This window comes from Stenella coeruleoalba (genome assembly GCF_951394435.1).
Source record: "Stenella coeruleoalba genome assembly, chromosome: 11".
Classification (NCBI taxonomy): Eukaryota; Metazoa; Chordata; class Mammalia; order Artiodactyla; family Delphinidae; genus Stenella; species Stenella coeruleoalba.
In genome coordinates this window covers 96,322,347-96,346,984 of record NC_137157.1, presented here as the reverse complement: position 1 = coordinate 96,346,984, position 24,638 = coordinate 96,322,347, and the positions used below count along the sequence as shown (strand labels likewise).

At 52.8% G+C, this 24,638-nt stretch overlaps 1 protein-coding gene across 8 annotated transcripts in view; it reads right to left on the bottom strand.

The window, feature by feature from the left end:
- Window positions 1-24,638, bottom strand: part of VWF (von Willebrand factor) — a 203,779-nt gene that overhangs the window by 47,894 nt on the left and 131,247 nt on the right. For 7 of the 8 annotated variants that reach the window (XM_079936255.1, XM_079936253.1, XM_079936258.1 and 4 more), the window contains 11 exons: window positions 23,223-23,317; window positions 21,057-21,217; window positions 13,544-13,647; window positions 12,385-12,523; window positions 9,792-9,926; window positions 6,679-6,825; window positions 4,328-4,468; window positions 4,073-4,186; window positions 2,083-2,239; window positions 1,377-1,535; window positions 583-718 (listed from right to left, as the gene is read on the bottom strand). In XM_079936255.1, the coding sequence (XP_079792381.1) occupies window positions 583-718; window positions 1,377-1,535; window positions 2,083-2,239; window positions 4,073-4,186; window positions 4,328-4,468; window positions 6,679-6,825; window positions 9,792-9,926; window positions 12,385-12,523; window positions 13,544-13,647; window positions 21,057-21,217; window positions 23,223-23,317 (1,488 nt within the window). The remainder of the gene's footprint in view (window positions 1-582; window positions 719-1,376; window positions 1,536-2,082; window positions 2,240-4,072; window positions 4,187-4,327; window positions 4,469-6,678; window positions 6,826-9,791; window positions 9,927-12,384; window positions 12,524-13,543; window positions 13,648-21,056; window positions 21,218-23,222; window positions 23,318-24,638) is intronic. The other variant, XM_079936252.1, reaches the window with a different exon arrangement.

The following is a 24,638-nucleotide window of genomic DNA, read 5'->3' as shown; positions in this document are numbered from 1 at the left end:
GCCCCCCACACAAATTCTCACCCCACCAGGCCAAAGTTCCAACCCCCTGGGCACGTCTCTCTTTCACCAGTGTCCTGGAAAGTGGCAGGCTCCGTCAGACCACAGGAGAAATCAAGCTGCCTGCGGCGGTGACCCACACAGGCTAGAACCTTCTCCTTCAACCCCGGTGGGAGCCCGGGGGCAGCGACCCGTGACTCCCAGTTACAAGAGCCGCATCCTGGGACCTTGGCCATGGCCCGAGGTGTCCGTGCCCCACTGCAGGGTCAGGGGCTCCACCTCTCTTCCTGCCCTGCATCCCCACCTCCAGTAAAAAAGAAATCTGACTTCCATAGATGCCTGTCCCCGGACTAGATGCCACCTCCAAGGATAAGAAGAGACCACGTCCTTCCTTCAGCAAGAAGAGCTAGAAAACCTAAATCTCTTGAGAGATATTTCCTGGAAAAGAAATATAGCCGGTCCTCAAAGACAGAGAAGCAAAGGAAGTAAGAACAGGACATTCTTCCCCAAGCCGACACTTCTGGGCAGGCCCCCAGGTTAGACAGTAAGACCCATCACTCCAGACAACCAGGGGGACTGTGTTACCAAATCTGGCAGCGCTCAGGGTCCCCGGCGTTCAAGGTGATTTTCTTCCCGGGCGCTAAGCGCTGCCCGGCCGCCTCACACACAGGGCAGTCTTCAGGGTTGACGCAGGTCTGCAAAAGCTCATCCAAGATTTTCCCTGCATGCGAAGCCTCTCGTTAGGAGCCAAAGTTCCCACCTTTCCCACAAGGAAGACCCTCCTTGCACTAGAAGGCCTGTCCCAGCTCTGCCTGCCTCCCCCAAGGGTCCCCTCACTGCTTAGGGAGCATCCTTCTTTCTGAAAAATTAGGAGGGGGTGTTCCTTCCCCCACCTCGCCTCCTCCAAACCCCAGGACAAAGCAAATCTTATCTCCAAGGGTCTTTTTGCTCCTCCACCGAAGGAGAGATCTGATAACTCTAGATCTGTGCTATCCAATACTGTAGCCAGTAACCACGTGCGGCTGGTTACGTTTAAATCTCAACTAAGTAACGTTCAATAAAATTGAACATTCAATTCATCAGACACAGGAGCCACATTTGAATAGAACTTTCCCAGCACTGCGGAAAGTTCTACCAGAAAGCGCTGCTCTAGATGATACGCCCATAAATAGACCCCAGAAGCATTGCATGGGAGCTCAGCTTGACAAAAACCACAGCTGGCCTGGCTTTGGTGGAAGGACACGGAAACACGACCTAGGGTAGTGGGGCTGGGGACAGGGCGCCACCAGGCGAGGCCGAGAAGAAGCAGTGCAGGGAGCCAGCTTTCCCGAGGACCATCCCAGCCCCGCACCCCTTCCCCGCGGGGGCCAGGGCCTCACCCGGAGGGCAGTGTGCGTGACAGCCCTCCACACACTGCACGGGGCAGGCCAGCGGCTCAGGGTGCTGGCACGTGACGGGACAGGCAGGAGCACAGCTGTTGTAGCGCCACTCACACTGGTACCCACTGTCCCGCAGGTTCCGTTCCTCGCAGCTCTGGGCTGTGCAGACCCCAAAACAGGCAGGACCGTTATTAAAGCACCGGGCAACCCTGGGCAACCCCAGACAGATGGCCCCAAGGAGGGGATGAGGGTACTGGGGAACTACGGAGTCACCACGTGAGAGGCGTCTAGGCTTTGAGAGCCCCTGAGCCAGGAGCCTCGCGGTTCTGAATCCATTTTCCTCATAAAAACGATCACCCACTTACATGCAGGAAGGAAGGCGCAACATAAAGTCTGAGCTGCTTGACCACGACGGCAAATGTGATCGTGTCTAATCACAGACACTCTGACCACCTTCTTCTCTTCGTCACTGCTCCCTCTTCTCCATTTCCTTGAATCTCTCTCCCCACTGCTCTCTCCCCATCGCTGTCTCCAGCCCCACGCCTCCTCATGCCCATGCGTGCCTTAGCCCCCTTCAGCCTCGGCCATCACCCCCGCATGGGTCTCTGTCTTCTCCCCCACCAAGGCGCCCTTCCTCACCACCCAAGGTCTAAATGCGCGAGGGGGGAGGGGCGTGTCTGGGACCACGAGGGACAGCAGGACTCACGGCACAACGCGGGCGTCCTCCAGGCCACCACCTCGCCGTGCCGGGCACACACGTGGGCGTAGGCAGCGATGGCGTCGCAGAAGCAGGCACAGTCCCCGACGGACTCGCAGGAACAGGTGTCGTAGATGCAAACATCCAGGTATGGCTCGGGGTCCACCTGCAAGGGAGACGCAGGTGGCCTGGGCTGCACTTGGGGACTCTGGCTCTTGGTCTGGGCGTGAGTGTTCCAGTGGTCAGAGGAGGGACAGGGGCTCCAGACAGAAGGAAAGATGTGAGGCAATGGTCCCAAGGAGGAAATGGGTAAAAAGGCAGAAATCCTACGTTCTTATGTGGAGTCCAGCAAGAAAAGGGGAAAAAAGCAACCCTGTCAGCCTCTCCTAGAAGAGATGTGCCTGAGAATTTTTCAAAAGAACATTCCTTTCTGTCCATCTGTCCACGTACCTGCTCAGCCATCCATCCGTCCCCATAAGCCACTCCCACCCTCTTGGGTGTCTGCGTGTTTTACATAAACACCACACACACACACACACACACACACACACACACACACACACACACACAAACACACTCTTTCCTGGCCTCCATTCAGCGAAGAGACTGAGGAAACACATCAGGACACTCACACTGTCTCGCTGAGATGCTACAGGCTAGCGTGCTGGACCGTGGCCGGCCCGGTGCTCCTGGACTCCGACCCTAGATCTCCCCAGAGAGGAAGCCCACCGTCGGTCCGTGCTCAGTCTCAGGAGCCACCTCTCACCTTCGGCTGCCCCAGACGTGCCCCCCACACCCACCTTGTTCAGGGCAGTTGTGGTGAGGATGAATTCGGACGTTAAGCCGGTCACTGTGCCCAACAGCCCCGGTTTCCCTGACCCTCTCACTGTCCCCGCCCTTCCAGCTCAGGTGCCTCGGGTCTCCACCAAACCAGGGGATCCTAAGTATCCTTCGGGTCCTGAGGGATTAAAAACCACTGGATGGACAGAAAGAGCTGAGACACAGGTGTTCAACCGTCACTCCCACGAGGGAGCTGCCACGGAGCAGCACGCGTGTGCACCTGGCTGTGTGTGTGTGTGTACATACACATAGACACACGTGTACCCACACATACACAGGTGTGCGTATATACATTCAGACAGAGATAGAGAGAAAACTGCATCGAAACTTGTTTGGGGAATTCCTTGTCACCTTGTGAGATAAAGACACAAAAAGAACCTGCTGTAGAGCACAGGGAACTGTACTCAGTAGTCTGTAATGGCCTATATGGGAATAGAATCTAAAAAAAAAGCAGTGGATATATGTCTATGTATAACTGATTCACTTTGCTGTACAGCAGAAACTAACACAACACTGTAAATCAACTATATTCCAATAAAAAATTTTTTTTAATAAAATAAAATAGAAAACCCACAAGGACCTACTGTGTAGCACAGGGAACTCTGCTCAATACTCTGTAATAACCTAAATGGGAAAAGAATTTGAAAAAGAATAGACACATGTATATGTATGAGTGAATCACTTTGCTGTACATCTAAAACACAGCATCGTTAATCAACTACGTTCCAATATAAAATAAAAATTAAACAACAACAAAAGACACAGAAAGAAGCCATAGAGTGCAGGCTGAAAATCTGGCTTCAAGACCAGAAAGGAGTTTCCGTGAGACAAGACCTGGGAACGGGGGCAGCGGCGCGGTGCCCGGGGCCAGAGACACGGTGGGCATGGGAGAAGGAAGCTCCTGCTCTGATGTCGGAGACAAGATCATCTGTGGGCGACAAGCCCTAAGACTGAGGCTGGAAGAGCAGCAGCACTGGATGCCCAGAGAGCCATGCAGAAAAACGATCTGCCGGGCACTGCTCTCCTCATACACCCTCGATTATTCTTTCTGCTCCCCAGCCTGAAGCCAAGAGAGGTGAGCAGCTGCAGACGATCCCTGAGGCTCCTGCAAGCAACCACAGCTAGAAGCGCCTGCCCCCGGGGGCCCCGCCGCCCTCACCAGCCTGTTGCACTCCTGGAAGATGTCGCTGGTGAGGATGCTGCAGGAGGAGTCCACCATCGTCTGCTTCAGGACGTTGTTGTGGCAGGTGGCAGGGGAGGGGTCCAGTGGCACCTGGGGAACCGGGCAGGAGTACACAGGTGGACCCGGAAGAGTCAACCCGGAAGGGCTCCAAGAGGCCCTCTCCCCAGGCTCTGCCCCCGCCACGGGCCCTAGCACCCACCGCCCACGGTCCGCACCGCGACCCCGACCTACTTTCTGGGTGTCGGCGCACCGCGGGCTCACTTTCCAGGAATTCCCGAAGTCCACGGGGTCTTCCTCCACTTGGAGGCTACTGCTGGTGAGGTCGTTGTTCTGGATGCCGTCAAAGTTCCCACACAGGCCACACACCTGCTCCTGGGGGACCAGTTGGGAGCATAAGCTTTGCAAACCTCAGAGCAAACTCTGAGTCAGGAAAGCGAGGGTTCCAGGCAGCATGGGAGGCAGGCTCGCCTGAGGAAGAGGAGGGTGGGAGGGGACAGGGAGGGAGACGCAGAAGGAGACCAGGGTGACCAGCAAAGTCTTGACCTTGCCAAGGCCTTTGCCCGGCTTCCACAATGACCTCATGTTAAGGTTAAGGAAACCAAGGCCATTCACAAAGAGAGGCAGCCCACCCATGTCCCTTGGATGGCCAACTAGGCCTCCAGGGCCCTGGTGTCTGCAGTATAAACCATCAGCTGCCCCAGTAAGGGTCTGAGCAGAAGAGGAGCTGGTCCAGCATTACACCAATGAGAATGTGAGAAGTCTGAGGGGGGAACGTTCTAGTCCTACTTGACCGTGGACAGGTGAGTCCCTTACCTAAACAACTGCAGCCTGTTCGGAGCAGGCTGGCCAGCACTAAATGCCCCCAGGGCTGACGTAATATCTTCCTCAACTCCATGTTCACCTATCGTGGGCTGCAGGACACAAGTCCTGACCGACTAATGAATGAATGGGTGGAAACCATCACATAAGAACCCTGGACAAAACCGGAGCTACTTGGCCTGGAAAAGAAAAGATGCCATGCTCTCAGAACAAATTTGGAGCCCTGCCTCGGGACAAAGAGATGTGACTTATTCTATTTTGCTGGGAAACATGGACAAAAGGACAGAGATCTTTACATGGCCCGACAGCCCCCATGGCATGGCCCCTGCCCCGTCCCTGCCCTTGGTAACTACCAGTCACCCCAAGCCCCTCCTCTCCAGCCGCCCTGGCCTCCGTGTCCGAACGCAAACACCGTCCACCTTAGGGCCTTGGCACCTGCCACTCCATCTGCCTGAATTCTCAAGTCAGGACATTTACGCGGCTCCTTCCCTCCCTTCCACAAAGACTCCACTCACACCCTTTGAGACGGGTCTCATCAGACCAACCAGCCTAAAACACACAGTATCCCCACTAGAATACGATCTCCACCACGGTTGTTGTGGACAAAACCATGGTGCCCGCAAAGATATCCACGTTCTCATCCCCAGAAGCAGGAATATGTTACCACACGTGGCAAAAGGAACTTTGCAGGTGTGATTGCGTTAAGGGTCCTGAGATGGGAAGACTGTCCTGGATCATCTAGGTGGGCTCAGTGCAATCACAGGGTCTCATAAGGAGCACAGAAGTCAGAGTGAGAAATGTGATGTGACAAAGAGAAGCAGAGAGAGTGGAAGATGCTATGCTGTTGGCTGTGACGATGGAGGATGGGACCACAGCCAAGAGATGTGGGCAGCCCCAGAAGCTAGGAAAGGCAAGAAGACAGATTTTCCCCTAAAGCCACCAGAAGGAATGCAGCCCTGCCGACCAATTGTATACTTTTGACCTCCAGAACCAGAGGATAATCTATCTGTGTTGCTTTTCTAAGCCACTAAGTCTGTGGTAATTTATTATAGCAGCAATAGGAAACTAATACGAAGCTAAGATACATGTAAATATAACTGTATATATATAACTATGTATATGACCATAACCGTGGATACATATGTATGTGTAGTTATATATAGTTCTTTCCCTGCTGTAGCCACAGTGCCTAGAACAGTTGCCGGGAAGGTCTGTCCTGCCACCAGGGCAGACAGAGCACTTGTCACATTCATGCCCGTCAGAGAAAATGAAGTCCCAGCAAACCATCGGAACCTGGACGGATACTGCAAGCAGCTTTCCCCAAAGCAGGTGCTGAGTGGTTTCACTGCAAGCGTCGGCCGATGCTGGCCTGTGGCCCCGTGGGAGGGTGCACCCGGAACGCTCTGCAGAGTTATGATAACATCACGCATGACCATTTGCCTCTTGAGGTTAAGAAACCTTGAGAATAGCTCTTGCCCATCTTTTCTTTCCTTCCTTTGTGGATATAAACTGCTTGCCCAGCAAGGCCACTCAAGGGACTGTTTGCAGGGTCCGGGAACCCTCCCTCCTTCTCAGAGACAGCCTGTCTCGGGAACAGCCAAGGTGAACGCTAACCCTTGAGTCTTATTTGCAGCGGGAGGGAGGCTGGACTAGGTGACCACCCACCCTCCCCCAAGACGGCGGGCGGGGGCCGCGGACTGCTGCTCAGGAAGCTGAAGATGCAACCGGACAGGATGAGGGGGAAGCGGAGAAGGGCCACCCACCTGGTAAGTCTGCTTCAGGAACACAGAGATACCCAGGCGGCGGTCCCAGACCACGGAGAGGGCCTTGCCCAGCAGCACGGTGATGTACAGGCCGGACTCCACCACCTCAAAGTAAGTCTCATCCTTCATGGACCTCTTCACGCTCACCTGAGGGAGGACGCAGTGTGAGACCAGGACACTGGTGGTCAGGTGTAAGGCCCGGCTCCCCCCGCCCCGCGGCCCTCCAGAGCCGCTGGTCATTTGCCCCGTTCGGCCAGAGCTGCGTCCATCTTGCCTACCTCTCTCCAAGAATCCTAGGATAAAGAGGTGGCGGCAAAAACATAATTACAAGATTAAAAATACAATGAAACCTACTGGCGGAAGATCACCTAGCACGTCATGGAAAGAATTTTTTGGACACTTGATCATTAAATACACATGGTCCCCTAAAGATGTTTTTAACGTGGTGATGGTTTTAAGCACCTCTAGGCAACTGATTTAAAATGGACCTAGAGACTGTCATACAGAGTGAAGTCAGTCAGAAAGAGGAAAACAAATACCATATGCTAACGCATGTATATGGAATCTAGAAAAGTGGTACTGATGAACCTAAGGGCAGGGCAGGAATAAAGATGCAGACGTAGAGAATGGACTTGAGGACACGGGGAGGGTGAAGGGTAAGCTGGGACGAAGTGAGAGAGTGGCATGGACATATATACACTACCAAATGTAAAATAGATAGTTAGTGGGAAGCAGCTGCATAGCACAGGGAGATCAGCTCAGTGCTTTGTGACCACCTAGAGGGGTGGGATAGGGAGGGTGGGAGGGAGACGCAAGAGGGAAGGGATATGAGGACGTATGTATACATATAGCTGATTCACTTTGTTATACAGCAGCAATCATTGTAAAGCAATTATACTCCAATAAAGATGTTAAAAAAATAAATAAAATAAAATCCCTTATTGGCTTATTAAAAAATAAATCCACCGCTTTATTAAAACGAGCACTAGATTCTCCCCTTTCCTCCCATCTCCCACTCGAGTTGCCGTCAGCAGGAGTCACAGCTGAACAGGGAGACAGGGAAGCTCAGCGCTGGAAGCAGGAATCCCAGACTTCAGCCCCCAAAGGACCTGAGCCCTTGACTCCGCTGACTCGCTGCCGGGGCCGAGCCCTCCCTGCCCGTTTCACGGTACTTGGCTGACCATCTAACCCATAAGACTGAGGCTGACGCTAGGAACTTGTCACCCCTTCACCAAGGTCCTCTCCCTGGGGACACACCACAGGCACAGCCTCCCACTCTATGTCACCACTGTCATCTGTCCTAAGTAGAACTGTCCCTGAAATGGACACGGCTGACCCAAGTCAACAGGTCCTGCTTGCTCCACAGCTATCTTCTCTAAGGGAGGAGAATTCACCTCCCACCCCCTGGTATCAGCAGGGGATCTTCCTGGACCGGGGCACGAACCCGTGTCCCCTGCATCAGCAGGCGGACTCTCAACCACCGTGCCACCAGGGAAGCCCAGCGGTGGGTATTTGCCAGAAGGTAGGATGCGGGCTGAGGCCACGGAACAAAATGAAGATACGGGGAAGGGGTGAGCCCAGACCCAGGGCTCCCAGGTACCGATGTGGCCAGACCAGCACAGCTGTGCTCCAGGGACCCCTGCCACTTCAGACGCAGGTTCCTGGGCCTCACCCAGACCTGAGCCAGGACCTCAGGGTGGACCTGAAGGTTGGTGTCTTAAACAAGGTCTCCTGGGTGGTTCTCAGGTAGACCTCTGAGAGCCACTCCGCGAGCTCTTAGCACACAGGGCCTGAGTCTGTGCACTTTGAGCTCTTTAGCAAAGATTTTATCTAAAAAGAACTGAAAAACATAAAAGAAGGTAAAAATCCCCCCAAACACCATCATCTCCCAAAATATATATTTATATATGCGTGTGTATATATAACATATTGGATGGATAATAAGTGTGTATATACTTGTATATATATATTATATATGTATATATATGTATGTATATGTATATATTTTTGTGAATATATGTATACAAGTGTGTATATGTGTGTATACATTAGTATATAATATATAATATGGGTACATAATATATACTATATATGTGTGTATATGCGTGTATATATTTGTATATATAATATATGTAAATGTGGGATATATCTGTATATTATGTATACATGTGTATATTTGTATGCATAGTATACGTGCATATATGTGTCTATACATTTGTATATATAACACGTATAAATGTGGGTATATAATATATGTGTGTGTATTTGTATGCATAATATATGTGTTCCTGTGTGTACATTCATATATATAATACATAAAACTGTGGGTATATAATACATATGCATTTGTGTGTATACTTGTGTGCATAATATATGTGTATACATTTGTATATGTAATACATATAAATGTGGGATTTAACATATATGTATATGTGTGTACTGTGTATAACATATTTGCATTCATAATGTATGTGTACATATGTGTTCATACATTTGTATACATTATATTTATACATACGTGGGCTATGATATATATGTATATATGTACATATACATTTGTATATATAATACATACGTGGGCTATGATATATATGTATATATGTGTATGATATATTTGTATGTATAATATACGTGTATGTGTGTACATTTGTATATATAATATATATAACAGTGGGTATATAATATACACGTATATGTGTGTATGCATAGTATACTCGTGTGTGTGTACATTTGTATATATAGTGTGCATATAATATATATGTATATATGTGTGTGTATATACGTATTCCTATATGAAAGTCCTCCCACCCTCCCATCTCCCGTCGCCTCCAGAGGTCAGCCCTGGCTCTCCCAACGCTGGTGCAGATATGGTTACACACCCTTCTCCACATGTGTGTCTGCACTTCCTTCCACTAAAATGGATCGTGTAATCTGTCACCACCTGCCACCCGCCACCCTCACAGGACGAGGCGAGGTCAGAGGATACAGCGCTACCTCATCTCTCCACTGCCTGCACGACGTTCCATCCACACACGTTCTGGACGAACACTCGGCATGTGCTCTTCATCAGCCAACGGAGGGGCATGAGGGTGGAGGGACGAGCCCACACTCACCTCCCCATCAAACAGCTCAATCTCGCCTCCTTCCACCAGGATGGTGACGCGCCTCCTGCATTTCAGGGAGGGGTAGCCGCACCCCTCGTTCCCCACCAGGATCCGGAAGGTCCCAGGGTTACTGCCACAGTAATCCTGGGGAAAAACAGGTGTCAGGATAGAAACACTATCCCTGCTGCTCCTCCCCAGATCAGCAGACTGGCGTCCCATCACCTCAGGCCTTTGAAGGATGTGTTACAGGAGTTTGCCATGTCCACGTGTGTGTGAGAGAGACAGACAGACAGAGACGGAGGACACTCACAGGTGTGTCACCCTCAGCCATCACCTATGAACCAGGTGCCTACAGCCAGGTGGGGGGGGGGGTGGTGAGGGGTGGGAGGGAGAGAAGGAGGGACACAGGGAGAGGGAACGTGGACCCATCCGCCTACAGCTCCCCCTGAGCCTGTTAGTCCAGCCTCAGCCGGGGAACTAGCACAGTCCAGCCACGTGGCACCTGGCAGCTCTAAGTTCTGGTGGAGTCCCTCTGGACTGCTGGCCCAGAACTGTAACCAAAGACTGCCGGACCCAGCAACACCAGCTGAGCTACCGTCCGTAGCAGGGAACAGAGGGTATGGGAGCACTGGTCCTCGCTGGGGAATTGCATAGAAAGGAAGCAAAAGCGGACACGTTTCTGGCAAATATCTCCCATGGTGGCTATTGCTGTGATGTGATGGGAAAAAAAACACCCAGCACAGAAAAGCTAGGGGTGGGCCTTGTTTCTGCCACTTACTGGATAATATTGAGTAAGTCACTTACCTCTCTGACCCTCATAAACACACACACACAGAGGCACACGTACAGAGACACATGTTCACATACACACAAAGACACACACACACACATACATACCACACACACATATATAACACACATGCATGCACACACATACAAAGACACATACACTCACACACACATATACATACATTCCACACACACGACGTGCCCCTCTGTAAGATGGGATCCGCCAACTTGATGCGATTGGTAGGTTAAACGGGTTTGTCTTGGGTTAATGGGATCGTGAAAGTTAAAAGAGGGAACGAAGGTACAAGTGCTTTGTCACCAGCTGAGATTTTTCTGAAGGAGAAAGAGTTAAGTCCTGATAACACCTCCCAAAGAAGGAAGGGAGGAAAGGGAGGGGGGCCCTGGACAAAGTATCAGAGGGGACAACGGCACTGGCGGTGGGGCAGGAAAAGCAGCCCCACGAGGGGCACGACTCGGAGAGGCTCCGACTGGCTCCTAGGCTGAGGCAGTAGGTCTGACCGGCCCCTCTCGCTGCACTGAAATGTCGTGTTTTCTGGGTGCCCAGATGTGAACCTGGCTGGGGAGTGGAGCCCCAGAGCTGGTATCACCCCATCTTCTGCTACCAAGGCTGGGAGGCAGACAGATAACAGAAAGACGGGCTTCCATAGACGATGTGTGGGAAAGCCCTAGACGGTTCCTGGGTGTGGGTGAAAGCATGTCGTGGGGTGCACGCCCGTCTCCCCAGCGCGCCGCCCACCTCTCTGGGGCCAGCCTGGGGCGCGGGCCAGAGGCAGGGGGCTCGCTCCCCGTGCGCTGGGCAGGCGTCATGCTTGGTGCCCCTGCCCCCGTTGCCTGACTCCCGTGCCCTGCAGCTCTGTCTCTGGGGCTGAGGCTCCCTCGGGTCTGCGGTCCTCCCTCCAGCCCACACCGAGCCCCTCCCCTGACGCCCCCGAGAGCGGAGACGGAGGGACCACAGTTGTTTAAGCTGCGCAGAGCCCAGCCGCCTGGAGGACAAAGCGCTCGGCCCTCCTTGCTCACCAGCAAGAGAAATTTGCAGGAATCCGTGGGCGGGAAAGCGGGCAGAGCAGCCCTCACGCAGCAGCTACGATTCCCCCAGGCCACTCCTCGGCCTGCCGGGCAGCGGGACCTTCTGTACCCACAGCCCCTCACCGCCCCCCCCATTCTGAGCTGCATGAGGTTAGAAATGAAAATGGTGGAGAATGCGATGGAATGGAATGGGGACTTCCCTGGCGGTCCAGCGGTTAGGACCCTGCACTCTCACTGCCGAGGGCCCGGTTCAATCCCTGGTTGGGGAACTAAGATCCCACAAGCCTCGAGGTGCGGCAAAAAAAAAAAAAGAGAGAATAGAACAGAATAAAATAGAATAGAATCACAGGGTGGGAACGGAACTCCAGGGGCATTTCAACCTTCCCTGAGTGGGCTGCTCACTGCCCAAGGATGGGGGCAGGAAGGGTGCTGGGGCTGAAATCCAGCCCGGGCTCCACTCCCCACTGGTACCCTGACTGAGGCCGTGTCTGCAGAAGGAAAGGGAACCTTCCTCTCCTTGCATTGTGCTGGGACTGGGGCGGATGGGAGCCTGCCCCACACCAAGGCCAGTCAACGAATGAGCTTCTGCCCCGTCCTGGGAGGCGTGCAGGTGAGCTGGAGGAACACAGCCATCACTCGAGTCTCGAGGTCCTGCCTCTCCAGGGGCTGGAAAATCACTCCCGTAGAAACCAGCGCCCAGAGCTGTTTCCACCGACAGAACGGTGGCATCCAGCCTGGGACACCCACCCCCGAACCCTGCTCTCACCTGTGCCAGGACGTACTGGCATTCCCCGGGAAACAGGTACTTGAGCCCGTCAAAGGTGAGGTAGTGAGCCAGGCCCAGGGCGGAGCAGGCGGCATCGCACACGTGGTCCGTGCAGTTCCACTTCCGGTCCCGACAGACACTGGGAACAGGATGAGGGGGGTGAGGGCGGGGCCTTGGGGGTCGGGACAGCAAGGACGCCACCCACCCTCCAGGAGGCCTCAGGAAGCGTCGGGAGGGTGGTCTGCAGCCTGTGGATCGGACCTCACAGGGCCCCGCGGTCATGAACCCACACATTTTTAGAGCACGGGGCCCAGGAGGAGAGGGAAGCCATGCTGCGCCCCCACCCGTCACAAGGCAAAGAAGGGCCCTGGTTGGCTGAGGTGACCCAGGGACACTCTGTCACCACCTGCTCCGGATGTGCCAAAGCCCAGCCTCCCAGGACATCACCTGGGAGGGGCCACAGGGTCTCTACAGAAAAGACACTGAGGCCGATAGCCCCTCTGAGGCTAAGGGGACACACGTCCAGAATGGCAGGAAAATTCTGAGCTGGGGAAACAGTGACCAGCTGTGAGCTTCTGCCAGGAGAGGGTGGGCAGCAATGTGTGTAAACCCGCAGCGACTTGCCGGCTGCCCTATGGCCCCATCCCTCCGCCCAGTAACAGAGCCGACATCAGGAAGCCCGACAGGGGCGGCAGCGGTGGAAAGCTCAGACCTCAGGCCCCAGACACTAAGCCCCTTACTGCCTGTCCCCGTGGCCCTTCCCTAAAGCTGTGCACTGCCCCAAAGAAAGGCACGGTGAGTGAGCAGAGCCTGGGGTTATGTGAAGGATGGTCTCTCTCCAGGCAAGCACACTCGCAATATGGCTGGGGGACAGGACAAGGCCAGAGAAGGACCCCCGATCCCGTGCCCTGGGATAGCTTGGTCACGCGTGCAGTGATGGATATGGCCCTTATCTTCCCCAGGAAACACTGCTGTCTAGAAAGTGTCCCCGTGGGGTGAGTACACAGGATGATAAAGTCTCCCATTTGACAGATGGAGAAACAGAGGCACAGAGAAAAGGAAAGGAGCAGCCAGGTTACCACGGGTGGGAGGGGAGCAAGTACCAGAGCAACACCCCACCCCCCGTCCCCAGCATCCCTGGAACCCTTCCCGGCCTCACCAAGTATTGCAGTCCACCTTCACCGTCTCTCCGGGTCTGTACTCTCTGCCCTGGTGGAAGCAGGGACACCTTTCCAGGGCCACACACCTGTTGTCCTGCCGGACCTAAGGGAAAGCGATCCAGAAGTCTTGGGGCCGGAATGAGTGATCCAACAGCCGCGGCCAGAGGCGGCCCAGGGAGCCCACGCCCAGTCATGGGCTGGAATCCCGGCTCTTGTCTACACTGGTCCCCCTGGCTCAGCTGAAGACACTCTGACCCCCTCCGCCCTCATACACTGCAAGGGCAGGAGCCCTGGGACCTGGTGGAGACTCTGATAACACGTCAGAAGCCCTTGAGACGTGCATCTCCTTAGACCCAGTAATTCCTCCAGAGGACTTCTCCAAAGGTAATAGAGTTATAGGCAAAAACTAATGTACAATTATTTATCATTCCAAAATAAAAATGGAAGCAACTAAGTGTTCAACAGTAGGAACGTGATTAAACCCATTAAGGAATCTCCAGGTGATGGTGTCCTGTGGAGCGCATTAAAGTCTGAAAAGTTTTGAGAACTACTTACGCTGTTAATTTCTAAAACAAGGGAGAAAAAAAACTGTATACACATATGGTCCCAATGATTAATATATATATGCATATATTTCAACAAAAAAAAAAGTCTTGAAGGAAGTATGTAAGTTGCCTCCGAAGGGCTTGGGAAGTGTAGAAGTTGCCTCTGGTGGGCTAGGATAAGGGAATCTTATTTTCTTTTTTGGTTTTTAAATTTTTTTTCTGAATGTTCTGCATTGAGCATCTACTATGTTCTATAGCTGAAAAAAATGGATAATGTATTTAATAAAATGAATTAATTAGTGAACGATGCACTTAATGCCGTAGAGGTGAAAGTTGAATAGTGGCCACAGGCAGGGATGGACCAGAACCAGAGGCTGGGGGTTTTCAAGCCCTACGTGCACCCTTGTCACCCCGTCCCCTGGCGGTCCAGCACACCCTCACAGGGCCTGCCCTTCTTCCCATCCCCCCACCAGTGAAGGAGTAACTATGTGACAAGTCATACTCCTCAGGGGTGCCGGGGCCAGGAGGAAAAGAATGAAGACCTGCTGGCCCCAGTGACCTTAGGGAGAGCTGGCCAAACCCACTCTGATCCCACACGGAGATCTGCTTCTGTCCCAACCCTAGGAGGCAGCCCTGGACGCCGGCTCTGAGTGACCCTGGGTGAAGGGACCCGGCACTCTGGTTCCAGAGCCACCCAAGGGGCGAGAAGCTGCTGGTCTGGGTGCCTTAGCATGTGTGCGATCCCGTCACTCTGCAGACAAGCCTGGGTTCCCTGGGCCTAGAGCCAGACAAAGCCCCGGGACAGAGCGGTCTTGGGCTGAACAAAGACTAAACTCATGTGTGTGCATATGTATGTGTGTGCATGCGTCTGTGTTTGCATGCATGTGTTTGTGAGTTTGCGTGTGTGTGCATGCATGTGTATGTGTGGGGGGGGTGCATGCGCGCGTGTGTGTGTCTGTGTGTTGGAAGAGGTGGAAAGAAGAACCCCCACGACTCAGCCATCAGCTTCATTCAGCCTCTGGCGTGTTCCCGAGTCCCCGAGGCCTAAGGGAAGGGGCAGGATGGGAGCTAGAGTGAGGTAGTTGCAGGGGGACCACGCCCTACGTGGCTTGTACCTCCGGGGGCCACGATGTCCTTGGCAGACATCCAGCTGAGGCACCCGGGAGGGAGGACGGCAGCCCAGTGGGAACAGGGAGGATGGGAAACGTCCCTCCATCCCAGTCTTCAAAAGCCTTGCAATCACGCTTCACCCCCGCACCCCCCAAGCTTGTCATCTTTGATGTAAGTCCCAGACCCGCCACCTCGTGGCTACTCTGGGAATGACCGTGGCCTCCCTGTGGACCCCCGACCTGCTCGCCAGCCCGGGCTCCTGCAGTTAATGGAGACCGACCAGACAACGAGCCTCGTTATGGGAAACATTATGTGAGGCGAAACGATGCAGGATGGATTCCAGAAAGCGGCCCTGCTCACCTCCCCTGAGCGGAAGGAAGCAGGCTGCGGGGAGGCTCCCAGGCCTCTTGGTCTGCGTGCTGGACATTTTTACCTCTCTCCAGGGTGGTCAACCCACTGACAAAAAGTCCTGCACTCCCAGGGCCCAGGTAACCCCTCGCCTGAGCCAGGGGTGAGTCCCAGGGAGCCCGGCCCTCTTCCAAGGGACAGAAAACTCAAATCCCAGTCTGGCCATGAAATAATACTGTCACCCCCTTCCGAGCTCTCACTGACAAACCACATGGCTCCTCTCTGCCCTGCTTATTTTAGTGAAAGGAGATGACTAATGGATGGATCATGATATTAAAATAGGACCTTGGTATCAAATGAGGACAGGGGCATGGGTTTAGACCTAGGTCAGAGGTGGAGGAAGCAAAGTGGAGCCTTAAAGGGAGAGGAGAGGTTTCTCAGCAGGAGGCTCCCGACTTGGAACAGAAGATCAAATATCACCCGCCCAGCCAGAAGCACCCAGAGTCCTAAAGCGCCAGAGAATCCACAGAGATAGAAGATAAAGACACAAGCAGGAGACGGACGGGATGGAGATGAGAACAGGTCCACGTGTAGGCGGGCCAGTACAGCAGCCCCGAAGTGAGTTTCGTGCAAGTCACTTACTTAAACTTCATGTTTGAAAAGAAGAGACCCATTCCTGCCTAGTCTTTTTCCCTTTAGGACACCAGAAGGATAATAAGATAAAGCTGACGAAAGTTGACGAATGTCCTTCAAGGACTTCAGAAGAAAACAGGCAGAAATAGCTGTTGCCATTGTTCATCAGCTCCTGACACCTTGAGTAAGAAAGGCGCGTGCTGAGAACACAGTCCTGGGTCTTGATCAGCAAGAAAAATTCTGAAGTAGAAAAAAATTGGCATTGTTGCTCTTCTCTGAAAAGGCCCCGTCTTCACCCCGCCGTACTGACCCATTCTCCAGAATCTATTATTGCCTTCCAGCTGTCCTCTGTTCTCCCCACCAATACTTCCAGCTCAATGCAGCTGCCTTCAACTAGATGTTTGCTAGAGGAAAGAATCTGATGAAATAACTCATGCTAAAGTGTGAATGACTTCCTATGAGGATTTATAAGGTAAGCTTTTTTAAGTTGTTTCTTATTAACCAAACTAAATTCATACCTATTATATTTCAGTAAACCTGATTAGGTGACAAATCATAGGAAGTGTAGGAGATATCTTTGAGACAGGAGGGCTTTCTTGGGCCTTTTAGAATGACATCTCGTAGGATTTACAGTGCGCACATGAGCGGCCCTCTCTGGATGGGCCCCTGAGCCCAAGCCCTACCTTTCAAAAAGCAGCACCAACCAAAGGGGAAAGGGGGGGAGGGATAAATTGGGAAATTGAGATTGACATATACACACTACTATATATAAAATAGATAACTAATAAGAACCTACTGTATAGCGCAGGGAACTCTATTCAATGTAATGACCCATATGGGAATAGAATCTAAAAAAGAGGGGATCTATGTATGTGTATAACTGATTCGCTTTGCTGTACACCTGAAACTAACACAACATTGGAAATCAACTAGACGCCAATAAAAATTAATTTAAAAAAAAACAAAAAACACAAACACAAAAAAAAACCAAATAGCAGTGCCAAAGGCTTTTCAGTCTTCATAGTGGGCCAGTGAGAAAACTGGGCCTCAGAGGACCAGGGAAAGGAACACACGTCTCAGCTGCTGAGAGCTTTTCCAGTACCAGCAGAACTGGGTACCAGTTTGGAAAATGTGACCACTGGACTTCAGGGCGTAAGTGAGCATCTCCCAGACAGGGGTACTACACTGGGAGCCAAGAGGCCGGGATTTCCACTACACAGTTATGTAGCCTTGAATGGTTCTGTGTCCTTTCTCTCCTCGGTCTCCTGTGTCCTTGGGGCGGGGCGGGGCGGGGGCGGGGGCGGTGTTGAAAGCGTGGGTCTTAAGGGCTCCTGGCTCTGCCTGGAGACAATTACAGCCCCGACTGGGACGGAGTGAGCCGGGCGGTGGGTTGTGCTTTGCTGCCACCTCGTGGTAGAAGCAGGTAATAGTCTAATTTAAAGGCAGGAAGTGCATTCAAGGATTTTTTAACCGTAGAAAAATACTTGGGAAATTTTCTAGTGCAACCCCTTCATTTTATTGATCTAGTGGGTCTTACATGTGGATCCTGAGGTCCAGAACATTGCTCCCCAGTGTGCACTAACTTCCTATAGCATCTCTGTCCATAATATGGTTCATGCTTTTCCCCCATGAACTTCTTGTAACCGCGGTCATTAAACCACCACTTACGAAGCGACTTCCATGTACCCACCACTGTCACCTCCAACCCTCTCAAGAACCCTTCTGATCCAATTTTACAGGTGAGAAAAATAAAGACACAAAGATGTTAAGTGGCTTGCCACTCTGTTGAAGTAAACGTCAGGCGCCCAGATTCAAGCCTGGAAGCTCGGGGCAGCTTCTGCACCAACCACCCATCAGTGTGGTCAGAAAGCATCCTCACCCCTGGTCCTATGCAAGGAGACCTTGGCACCGGTGTCAGGAGCAGATGGAGTGAAGCAGAAAGCCTCTGATCTGAGCGGGTACCAGGCCCGGAACAAACTGCAAAGAGGGGGGTGGTCCCCAGGACCAGTGCAGGTCTGTGAGGACGTGAGTGCAGCCGGGAGGGTAGCAGGTGTTTAGAAAATCACGTGCAACATATCCTGTCTGTTACTCATGTTTGCATGTCATTGCCTTTTGCTTCATTTTTCTGATAATTCACTTCTATTATATTTACAAAAGCTTTGGTCCACAACAGATTGGAAATTTATGAAAATGGGCCCTTCCTGGGTCTCTCCCATGGACCAGAGGAGGGGGCCGGCCCAGCCTCTGAGACAGCCTCGGTTATGGACGAAAACAACAACTGAAGCTATTCCCATGATCCCATAGCACTTTCTGGTTTTAAAAGTGCTTTCAGGGCTTCCCTGGTGGCGCAGTGGTTGAGAATCTGCCTGCTATGCAGCGGACACGGGCTCGAGCCCTGGCCTGGGAGGACCCCACGTGCCGCGGAGCAGCTAGGCCCGTGAGCCACAATTACTGAAGCCTACGCGTCTGGAGCCTGTGCTCTGCAACAAGAGAGGCTGCGATAGTGAGAGGCCCGCGCACCGCGATGAAAAGTGGCCCCCACTTGCCACAACTAGAGAAAGCCCTCGCACAGAAACGAAGACCCAACACAGCAAAAATTAATTAATTAATTAATTAACTCCTACCCCCAACATCTTCTTTAAAAAAAAGAAAGTGCTTTCACATACGACTCCTTCAGGCCCATGTGTGAAGGCAGAGCAGGAATTCTGTGCCCATGTTACAAATGAGGCAACTGAGGCTCAGCGAAAGCGAATGCGCAAAATCAAGGAGCCAGGAAGCGGTGAGGCCGGGCTGGGCCCTCGGGCCCCTGTTCCTACTCTCCCTGCTCCCTGTGGGTCTGCCCCCCAGGAAGGAGCTGCTCCCCCCTCCTCTCAAGTCCTCAGAACCCCTGACCTCTTCCCCCAAACCCTCAGTGACATGCCACAGCCTCCCACCTTCCACAGGGGATGGCCGACGAGACACACCCCCTCGGAGGATGTCTGCACCCATGGGCCCAAACAGTGTTTTCCGCTCCTTTTCCTTTGCGTGGAGGCCAAGAACACGGGTCGCGGGCGGCAGCCAGCACACCGCGCACTTCGTGAATCAACCAGACTTTCCTGCTCGCAGATCCAGCCTCCACGATTTGCATGTTAGCTGGCATCATAATGAAGCAGTTGTGAAAACAGCCCAGTCTCGTATCCCACAAGCCTCAAGTTCACAACCCCTGCGGCTGGGGTGAGAGACACCTTGTTAACATGACAGATGTTCAGAGACTGTCCTCGGGAGGCCAGAGGCTGCAGGAGTGCCCACGAGTCCCTAACGATGCGTCCTCATCCTGCATTCAAAGCCTCGCTCTCCATTTGGGACAATAATGCGATTACTGGGGTTACTAATATTTAAGCCTCTCTGTACTATTTCCTTCGTGGGGAAAAAACAAGTTCATTTGAAAGAGTCCCCGATGCTTCCAGTCTCCTGAGCGGCATCCCTCTTTTTGCCAGAGCTTTCTCTGATGTCGGGAGAATTTCTTCTCCAAGTATGGAGAAGGAACAGTCAAAATAAGAGGCCCTTGGGGTAAAAAAGAACAACACGGAAGTTTCCTCTCCACACTCCTATTTCTTGTCTGAGTTTCCCCCTCCTTTATACCTCCTTCTGCTAAGACACCAAACAAGATCTTCCAGTTTGGGGATGTTCCCTGGCCAATCTCTAGCTCCCCCATTAGAAAAGATAGTTCTAGAATCCTCAGAGGCTAAGACAGAAGGGAGCACCCAGAGAGAATGGATAACAGCTAGTCTGTCCGTCTCGGAGGAGAGAGGGCTGGAGGGAAAGAGAGAGACCGTGTGCCCTGCACACACCCCAGTCCGCAGCCTTCCTGAGGGCCACTGGTGATGCATCTGAGTTTCCAGCTCCCACAGCCCAGGATACTGACCCCAGGCCGAGGCCTGGGCATCATGAATGACCTTTACAGCCATTAAGAGGCCATCTTGCCTCCCCCCACCAATTTTGGCCTCTAGGACTCTCACCCCAGCCCTCACTGCTCACGTTGGGTATGGGGAATTAGAGAAAGCAAGAAGACGGGATGCATTTGAAAGAGAAGAATCCAGAAGTTGCATCCTTCAGGGTGACAAGAATAGTCTATGTATATTTAATCCACAGATGTCCTAAGACTAGACTTGGGACGGAGCTAAGGGGGCCTGGGTGTGCTCAGGCCATTGCCACCACCAGGATGCGCTAGGAGCCAGGCGGCCGCAGACCAGCAGCGGGGGGACCACGAGGAAGGGCTGGCCGAGGGTGACGGTTTGCAGCCTCAGCCCCAGAGACACGGAATGTTAGGAGCTGACCACGACCTCATGGCTCACCCTACAGATGAGGAAAGCAAGGCTCCGTGTGGGGAAGGTATTGGTGGGCCCGCGGCTTGCTGACGGCAGTGTCTTCTCTTGAGATACAGAGTTATACACATAAACGCAAATCATATGCAAAAATGTGTGCATGTGTGTGTATGTGTGTGTGTGTGTGCGTGCTTGTGTCTCCTCATCTTCATACAATGGCATGCAGCCCTTGGGAAAATTCTAGTGGCAATGCCCGGTAGCACTTTTAAGTATTTTCCAGAAATCCTTGCCTCGCTTCCTAGGGCACCGCTGTGCCAAGTTCTTGTATTTCTGTCAGCTCTCACCAATATGAAGATCAACCCCAACTCTCCCATGGGCTCTCTCCCTGCCTCTGGCGGCTGACTCAGCCACAGAGGACTCACCCTGCCCCCGCCTGCACCCCGTCTGCAGCCCCAGTGCCGTCCTTGTGGAGCTCTTGTTTCTTTCTCTCTCTGCCTCCGCAGCCCACCTCACTGCCCCCTGCCCGCGGGAACCTGGCAGGCCTCCATCCCTCTGCGGCTCGGGTGGCTTACCATGCCCGGGGGGCAGAGGCAGCCGGACACGCAGCCCATGCTCACGCACTCCAGGTCGTAGTTCTGGCAGGTTTTGGCGCACTCCAGCCCTTCAGCCTTCGGGCTGTCAGCAGGACACACCAGCTTGACCATGGGGGGCTGGCAGGACAGGCTTCTTTTGCCTTGGAGTCAGGAAAACCAAAGAGACCATCATTGAAGGGGTGAATGGATCTGCCGTCTATGCTGTCCTTTGCCCCCTGCGTGCAGTCACTCAACCCCAGAGGCTCAGGCTGCCCACGCCCCGGGACAAGGCACTGCTGGACCTCCAGCTGGGTCCGGAACGGCAGCCTCATCTACTCGTCTGAGCTCTGACCTCTTCCTACACTGAAGACGCCTCTGTCGAGCTCAGCATCCCTCTAACGGCCCCCGGTCCTCATCCCCTTTGACCCTGCGCTGTTGCCTGCTGCACTGAATCAGGACGCGCTGCAGAAACGTCCAGAGCCAGGCTTGAAGGGACCTGGGTGTGGGTGCTTAAAAGGAACCTTTGCTCCAACACATTTAATTTTAAATTCCTAAAATTAATTCAATCACAACTTTAAAGGGGGCTCTGCTCACGTGGCATCCTCTGTCCAGCCCCTGGCCATCCCAGCCGCTCTATTTCAACCTGTAACACTCCAACCCTGGACACTCCTACACTCCCTGCTTTGTCATTCTCCTCGCTCTGACATCACCATCTGAATGCCATTTATTTTCCTTCTTTGTTGATTGCTCACCCGCATCCCAACCACACACTAGAACACAGGCTCCGTGCAGGCAGGGGGTTTTGTCGCTTTGTTCACTGTTCTATCTCCTGGCAATTAGTAGGTATCACTGTGTTGACTGAGTAAATGATGACAGCAGGTAACTAACTGACACAGCACCTGTGTTTCAAAAACCCTGATGCATTGAATAGCATTTGTATCTTACATGCATATATAGCATGTAGTAGCTCTTATGGACAAGAAAGTCAGAATTCCCAGCCTTGTTTTTATATGGAAACTTTTGTTGGGAAACTGAAACCCTAAGAGGTTAAATGCCTTTTCCAAATAGCACAGAATTCTAGGAGTTTCCTGACTTTGAGAAAAAAAAAAAAAAAAAAAAAACCTTCCTGTCACTAGGCTAGAAGACTCTGGGCAAGAGAAGCATCAGACCTGAGAGGCAGAACGCAACAGAGAGGGGTGGAGTGTCGGAAAAAAACGTTACAATGAGAGACAGCAGGAAGAAGAAAGAGGCAGAGGGATGAGTGACCTTGAGGTCTGCTATGGACTGAATGTTTGTATCCCCCCCAAAATTCACATGGGGAAATCCTAACCCCCAAAGGTGATGCTATTAAGAGGTGAGGTTTGGGGCAGGTGATTGGGTCATGAAGGTGGAGCCCTCAGGAATGGGATTAGTCTCCTTAGAGGACACCCCACGGAGTTCCCTTGCCCCTTCCACCAGGTGAGCACACAGCAAGGACCCAGAGGTGGGCCCTCAGCCAGCCATGCGGACATCCTGTTCTTGGACACTTCACCAGGACCAGCCGGAAAACAAACGCTGGCACAGAGCTGTGTCACTGGGAGAGAGGGGGCCTTAGGAAAGTGAGAGGTAGGGAGAAGACATCAAGCTGGAGGCTGAAAATAGCCCATTTATCTGCCTAAGGGCATCTCGCTCCCCCCTACCAGGAGGGTCCTTTCTAAGCAAGGATGTTGGGTCCTTCTGACCCACAAACGTGGACTATGGTCCCACCAGTTCTCCCTCCTGTGCCTTGTCCTTGAACAGCGCTGCACCTATTAGGACCTTCAAACTGAGGGCACCGAGTCCAAACTCCTCTGTCTCAAATCCACCAGAGAAGCTTTCTAAAGAGGTGTTCCGGTCACCGTGTCCCTCGGTAAAATGAGGCCGTGAAGGACCACTGTACCCACAGCTGCTCCCTGGGTTAAGGTCGCCATGGGCAGAAGAGGGATCTCCCTGTCCATCCTGCAGGCAGTTCAGTCTTTCCCCATCACAAAATTCAACTCCTCCTGCCTCAACCACTGGGATGTGTACATGCAAAGGCACCTCCGGGCCTGGAAGCCACACACACAAACGCATGCCTGAATGCAGCCAGTCCCTCACCCACACCATCTGAGCAGAGGGAGAGGAGAGCCCGTTGGGGGTGGTACTCACTGCGGTGGGACAGGGGGCTGCTGAGGACCGAGTCGGGCAGCAGGCTCCCCGGGGCTCCACTCGTGGAGCAGTGCATGAAGCCATCCTCACAGTAGCTGCAGAGAGGAGGTCACAGCCTGACTTAGAGGGATTCCCCACCTCCCGCAGGGCGCTCTGCCCCCTCCGGCCAGGCTCCCATCCCATAACCTGGCTGAAACGCAGCTGCTGAGGCCACCAGTGACCTCCACGCCACTGGACCCAAGGCAACTGTTTTCACTTCTTTTCTTACTTCACCTCCTTCCACATTAGTCATCCCTGTTGCCTGCTCCATCCTCTTCTACAAAAAGAAAACAAAACATCCCTCCTGGTTTTCCTCCCACTTTGCTGGTTGCTCGGCTCACTGTAGCTCCGCCCCCCTGAGGACTCATCCAGCCCCTCTCTCCTCCTCCTACTGTGTGTACCATTTGCAAGTCCAGCCTCAACTACAGAGAGGACTCACAGATTCACATCAGCAGCTCCGATCTCTGTTGAACTTAAGATCCACGTATTGAAATGCTTATGTGATAACCACCTGTGTGGCTCAGTGTGCCCAAAACTGAGCTCACTGTCCCCCCTCCAAAGCCAATTCTCCCCCGGGGCTTGGATTCTTCGAATGAAACCACCATCCATCTAGTTTCACAAACCGGAAACCCAGGGCTCAGCCCTGACACTGCCTTCTCCCCACTCCCTACACCCTATGCATCCCCAAGCCCTGGGCTTGGTGGCTTGAATATCGCTGGAAGCTACAGCCACCTCCATCTCCACTGCTGAGCCCCACCCCCATCACCTGGATGGTGCAGAAGCCTTCCGACTGATGTCCTGCATCTCTCCTCACCTCCCTCCAAAACACATACCTCGTGGCAGCCCAAGTATCTTTGCAAAACCCAAATCTGATTATGTCACATTCCTGCTTGGAATCCTTCAATAGCTTCCCTTCAACAGGCCTTAGGATGAAGGTCAAACCCCTCCCATGGCCTCCCAGGTTCCACAGGGTCTGAGCCCTGCTACCCGTCCCCCATCCATCCCCCTGGCCTTCTTTTCATCCTGAAGGTGCATTGCCCCACTCAAATGCAAACGCTCCTGCACACACTGTTTCCTCTGACCTGACATTACTTACACACACACATACACACACACACACACACACACACACACACAAAACCGCCTTTGTCCCCCTCCCCCATTTCAAGCTTTCATAGACCACATACTTTGCTTCCTACCACACTTGTAACTTTACATGCATTTGAGTTATTATTTGGTTAACAACTCTCTCTGCCACTGGACTATAAGATCCAAGAGGGTAGGGACTTCCCCGGCAGTCCAGTGGTTAAGACACCGAGCTTCCACTGCAGGCGGAGCAGGTTCGATCTCTGGTCAGGGAACTAAGATCCCATATGC